The 6000-nt window shown below is 45.5% G+C and overlaps 1 protein-coding gene across 1 annotated transcript in view; it reads left to right on the forward strand.

Annotated features, from left to right (window-relative positions):
• LOC115650171 (deubiquitinase DESI2-like) overlaps nt 1-5434 on the forward strand; it is an 81715-nt gene extending 76281 nt beyond the window's left edge. The window contains exon 5 of the mRNA XM_030559675.1: nt 2894-5434. Within this exon, the coding sequence (XP_030415535.1) occupies nt 2894-3136 (243 nt within the window). The 3' untranslated portion in view covers nt 3137-5434. The remainder of the gene's footprint in view (nt 1-2893) is intronic.
• The last annotated feature ends 566 nt before the right edge of the window (nt 5435-6000 follow it).

Consider the following 6000-nt stretch of genomic DNA (forward strand, 5'->3'; position numbering starts at 1 on the left):
CTGATATTATTGGAATTCTCCCTCTTCATTTTCCTTGTATGGCTTTAATTAAGTTCACTTGGTCTAATCTCATTAAAATCTGGTTTTCTCTATTACCTCTGGACTGGTGTGTACTACTTCCACAACAATACATTGCAAAGCAGACAGCTCAAACTTAAGGAAAAGGTTGTACTACTGTTAGGATTTCCTGAAGTTCATTTTTGCTACCTTGTTGAGATTTCTATTCCACTGTGGAGTAGTAACAAGGTGGCTTTGGTGATGGAGAAGACTCAGATGGACGTGTGTCTGAGGGAAGGGAACTACTCAGGCCTGGTCTACACTTAAAAGCTAGGTTGACATAGATAAAGCACTCAGGGTGTGAAAATTTCACATCCCTGAATGCTGTAGTTAGACAGGCCTAGCCCCTGGTGTAGACGAGGCTAGGTTGATGAAAGGATTCTTCCACTGCCCTTACGACCATCACTTGGGAAGGTGGATTACCTACGGCTATGGAAAAACCCCTTGGTAACAGGGTGTGCTGAGTCAGGAGCTAACTTGGCTCCCTGTCACTCAAGTCCCCACCAGTATATACTAATGGAGACCTCACTGGAAGGCGGGTAGTTGACTGAGGGTGCCACTTCACTGAGGAGAGCTACAGCTGAGGGTCTCATTGAGGGGGAAGCAACTCCTACTCCTGGGATAAGATAAGCAGACAGAAAGGCAGTGCTGGGGAAGAGGAGGGAGCTAAAGGAAGGCAGAGACAGGCAAGACTGGCTGCTGCTAGTACTAGTCCCTGCCCTTGAAGCAAGTGGGGAAGCTGGCTCTGGACTGTAAATGTATGTAAATAACCCTGCAGGCTGTGGCCTGCTGGAAAAACACAGTACTGTACAATATGGTGGGGGCAAAGGAGATCTAGAGTGGTTTTGGTTTGTGATTAAAGCTTGAAAGGTCTCTCAGTGGATTGCCCCGTGACACTTTCCTGTCATTGTAGGAAGCATCTACACTACAGAGCTGCTGTAGCTGTACCACTTCTAGTATAGACGTGATCTTAGGCATCATCATTGCACTCGAGCGCCATAAACTGTCCTAATTGGTGAGTGATGGCCTGATGCTCACATGTCCTGAAGTATGCTTTACAGTTCCTCCTGGCTTCATTGATTTGCCCTGTGAAAAAGGTAATAAAAGCAAAATCCCTCAGCATCATTTCCACATAGAGAATGGCAGGAGCAATTGTCACAGTTTTCTGAGCTGCTTAGTGAAAGGAATCAAACAAAACAGCCACTCCAACCACTCCTTCCTTCTGCAGGTCTTTTCCTAGCACTAATTCTCCAAAAGCTCCACTACCATGTTCATTGTTCTAATGGTATTTTTATGATTCCTTTGTAGCTTTGATCCAGTGCCTTCCCCCAGAATTAAATGCATACTTTAAAAAACGGCACCTTATTTTATATATTCATTTTCCAAGGAGGCGGTCTGTTACCAGAGCTACTGGGGCTGGAAAAGGGATTGAGGGGAAATGCAACCAAAAATGGAGGCAATGGTACTAGGTTTGGAGGTACTGGTCAGGCTTCAAGGAGATAGATATGTAAAATATTTGCTTTTCAAAGGTGAATTTTGGGCTAAATTTATACAATATAATTTAAAAAATGAATTTTCTTAAGATCCTGGATGGAACTAAAATGACTGCTGACAAAGTCTTACTCTGTGGTTCTCAAACTGTGATTTGTGGATCAGTCTGGGCTACAGATCCTTTCCTGTTAACTATTCTTAAATCCATATAGTAGGGGTATGGTCCATGAGAAGATCTGGCAGTGGTGTTTAGAAATTTGGGAGGAGTAGTGACTCCATGAGAAAGTCACTGATGTAGGAATTTGTCCCCAAAATGAAAATGTAGAACATTACTGATTCCTACATAACTTGGATGTTTACAAGTAATTTTGGCAGCAAAAGAGCTACTCAAGGTACATGGTTCTATTCACTTCTCTGATGCTCAGTACCAATGCCCTGAGTTTCATACACTTATCTCTAAACTTTAAAGTAGTTCCACATGCTACTGTGGTTCAGTAAAAATGTATTTGGACTTATGGCCTAAGGGAGAAAGGGTCTATGTCACAAAAACAATCCCCTGAACCATCCCATGCCATCATGTCAGATTTTGTGTGGTTCTTAGCAAAGCAAAGCAAAACATGGCAGTATACATGCCATGAAAGCATACACAAAACAATGCATGTGGTATGTGTAGGACCCCCAAGATACTGAGATTTGTTCTTGGTGCTTTCTTTTTCCTATTTCAGTAGGAATAGGGAAGAAAGGAGGGGTTAAGAGTTACAATAAGAAAAGGACTTAAGGTGCTGTGGCATAAATCTACTTTGTAGATTAATCAACCTGACTGCATCAATGTTACAGAAAGTGGAGAGCAGACAAAATAGTTCCTCACAATCATCCATTCACCTGGTTATGGCCAACCGTCAGCGTAATGAAGCTCAGGGCAATGTCAGTCCAAATCTTTTGGCATTACAGAGTGAAAATGACATCAACTGTATTCTGAGAGCTACCTGCAGGACTGATCTATGAGCCCCAAATAAGAACAAGGTCTCAAAAAGCCAGAGGAGAGAGAGAGGACAGGAGTAGTTTTCCACACCTTCCCCAAACCTGCTGATTGAGGGACAGGTTGGGTTGGCCAGTCACTTGGGAGTTTGCCTAAGGCACCCCAAGAAGAAGCTTACATTGTTTGAGTTTAAGGCTGGCTGTGACCTCAAAAGATAGCCCTTGTAATCAAACAGGAATCTTCTGAGCACTGAGGAATCCAGGCCATTGACTGACTGGGGAGGAGGAGGTGGTGGTCTTTGTAGCAGCCTCGTGATACATATGCCTTGGTGCTGGTAACCATGTTCCTTTTCTGTTTGCTCTGCAGATCCTGTGTGGGAAGGAGATCCCCCGTTGGGTGAATCGCCTAGCCTACTTCAGCTCGTGCATCCCTTTCCTCCAAAGTTGCCTCCCCAAGGAGTGGCTGACCCCAGCAGCCTTGCAGAGCCACATCAACCTCGGCCTCCACAAGGAAGAGCAGGGAGACACGACAGATGAAGAGTCCCCATCCACTTCTGCGGCTGCCTCAGCCTCAGGCACCTCGCGAACCTGTAGGCATACCCGGGTCTAAGTTGTGCCCAACATGCTCCCTTCTCTCACTCTCTGGGTTTCTTCTATTTCTTCCTAATTTCCTCTCTTACAACACCTTTCTTTCTCCTTTTCTTCGCCCAAGAACGTTGGGGGAAACCCACTTTAATGAGAAGACAAGCTCCTGATCCTTCTTGAAGGGTTGTCACTACTGTTGCTTGGCAAAATGATGCTGAACTACAGCATTGTGCTGACGAGTGTGGTGGCTAACCTGGATTCTCCTCCCAAGGCCCCCTGTGCTCCTTGATACACAGAGAACTGTTGACTTTCTGGGCACAAGAGCATGGGACTGGAGGGGAACCATACTGTGAAGTTCCTTGGCTGGAACTGTTTTTATTCTTTTATCTCCCCCTCTCTCTCCTCTCCAGTTCTGTCAAGGCTGCCCCCCACCTACAGCGTTCCTCCTGGACATACCAAATGAAGGAAGCAGAGCCTCAGCTTGACTTTCTCATCTCTAAGACCAGCAACAAGGTCCTACTGATCTTTTTTGTAATTACCAGGTTTCTAAATCATTCGAAGGACAAGTGAAAGGTACTGCTGTTCTACGACCACCAGTTTTCTGTGTTAGAATTTAAGAGATCAGGGGACTGCCCTCCCCCCAACAACAATACCAAATTTACCTAGAAAACAAATGTGTAATGATGATTTTTATTTGGTTACAACAGGAGGTGAAGGCTAATGCTTGGGGGTAGCTACTAAGTAGGTGCAGGGGTGGCCTCTGGTGGATTGGTTCTCTTAGTTCCCCTACTCAAGTCACCAGTTTTGCATCCCTTGTTTGCTGTTTCCCTTCCTTTTCAGTGGGGTGTTAAATCTGTCTTCTGACTGGCTAGCCAGCTGCCTCTGGCACCATGTGTTTTGTGGGGGGACTTTTGGAGTGAGAGGGTGGTGAGAGGGAATCCCTTGGGCAGATTGCTATTTCCTGCAGTCTTTCTTCCCAGAACCACAGAACCCAACATATGGGTCCCTTGGCAGCCATCCACCCAGTCTAAATTTAAAGCCAAGCCAGGAAGGCAAAAGCTATCTAGACGGAGAATAAATCAGAATAATTGACATTTGTTCACCTGCCTCAGAGGCTGTTTTGAGAGGGAGAGGGCAGCTTGGAATCCTGTCAGGAAGCAGAGGATGCTGCACCATGTACATCCCCATGGAATCTTTTGTTATGTAACACTCTCTTTATTTCAGTCGTTTCAGACAGAAAAGGGCAAAGCTGGTTGACCAACCACCCCAGCATTGGTTCATAGATGTATTATGCCCACGGTGATGGTTTCTGTGGTGGAGGGAAGGTGGAAAAGGGAGCAGGTACGCCAATTCCATTATTCAATCACCTGACCAGGAATTATGTTCAGAGGCTACACCAGCATGGAAAAGGAAAATCCAGGTCCCTCTTCCTCTACCAATTGTGCAGAAGAGGAAGACAAAATAGCCTGAAGATGCATGTGTAATGTATTGACTTAGGGCCTGATTCTTGGAAGTGCTGCGCACCAGCCGCTCCAGTTGAAGACAGGAGGAGCTCTGGGTGCTCAGTGCCTTTGAAAATCAGGCTGTTAATGTGGATAATACTGTCTCCTGCTGCTGGTCAGCCACAGTGAGAATAACAGCCTGCTAATTTCAACCAGCTATGCAAGCTACTCCATTATCTCAAGTTTATAGAAATTGTGGGCTTGGTATTGAAAGTCCTGGGTTTGATCCCCACTGATATGCTTAGTGTCTGTACATACATGGCCTCAGTTTGCTACGTGTGTGTATCTATATGCCCAGAGAGATGAAGGAATAATTAGAACCCTGTGAAGAGGTTGGGACAACTGCTGCATTCTTGGCATGGTAGCAGACGCTAGGGGCTTTTGATGGCCAGAAATTCAATCTTTACAGTATGGTCTAACCGCATCCCCCTACAATGATGCACATGTGTACAATGAAACTTTTACAACATGCTTCTAATGTTTCATAATCTCTACAATGAATATTAAAGAGCTGTAGTTCCTAGTATCCCTGCCCAGATCCAAAGTCACATTCTCTGTTAACGTTGGCTACCCCTGGCTGGTACCCACAATCAGTACCGCCTTGTCAATTATTCCACTGCTCTTGGCATAGCTACCAGAACCAGCACCACACTCTATTATCCTGGGTTCCTGGTGTAGTTGGTACAGAGTCAGCATCACATTATCTATTACCCTGGTTTGTTCCATGATGATTTACTAGGATCAGAATCATATTCTCCATTCAGGGCCGGCTCCAGGCACTAGCGCAGGAAGAAGGTGCTTGGGGCAGCCAATAGGAAAGAATGAAGTGGTGCGGTACAGCTGCTGCCGAAGTGCCACTGTTTCCAGCTTTTTTTTCTTTTCTTCCCTGCTTGAGGTAGCAAAAAAGCTGGAGCCAGGCCTGTCTCCATTATTATGAAGTTGCCAGAAATGCTGCCACCCAAGCACATTACACAATACAGTACTGCACACTCAAGTTGCCCTGCAGTGACTTGTGTCACTACCTAAACCAGCCATGCAATCTCCATTTTTTTGAAGTTCCCAGGGTCGCTGCCAAAAACCAGCATGGTGACCACAGGTATGTGCAGTGACTGGAAGGAACTGAGTGGAGGTCTCCCAGAGCTTTCATTTGGCGAGGGAACATTGCAGTCAGGTTAAGCGGTAACAGCAAATAGTCCCTGATCGACTGCTATCCATCCATCACCCCAGCCTGCCATCTTGCATCTGATCTCATATGAAGCATCACATTGGAAGTCCCAGGTGGAATCAAGGCTCCAGTGACATACCTTTCCTAAGGAAAATGCTTCCTCGAAATGTTTTACTAAACAGCATACATAACCAGCTTTATTTTAATCCAGGCAAGCTGCAT

The sequence above is a fragment of the Gopherus evgoodei genome, chromosome 4 (assembly GCF_007399415.2).
Source record: "Gopherus evgoodei ecotype Sinaloan lineage chromosome 4, rGopEvg1_v1.p, whole genome shotgun sequence".
Lineage (NCBI taxonomy): Eukaryota > Metazoa > Chordata > Testudines > Testudinidae > Gopherus > Gopherus evgoodei.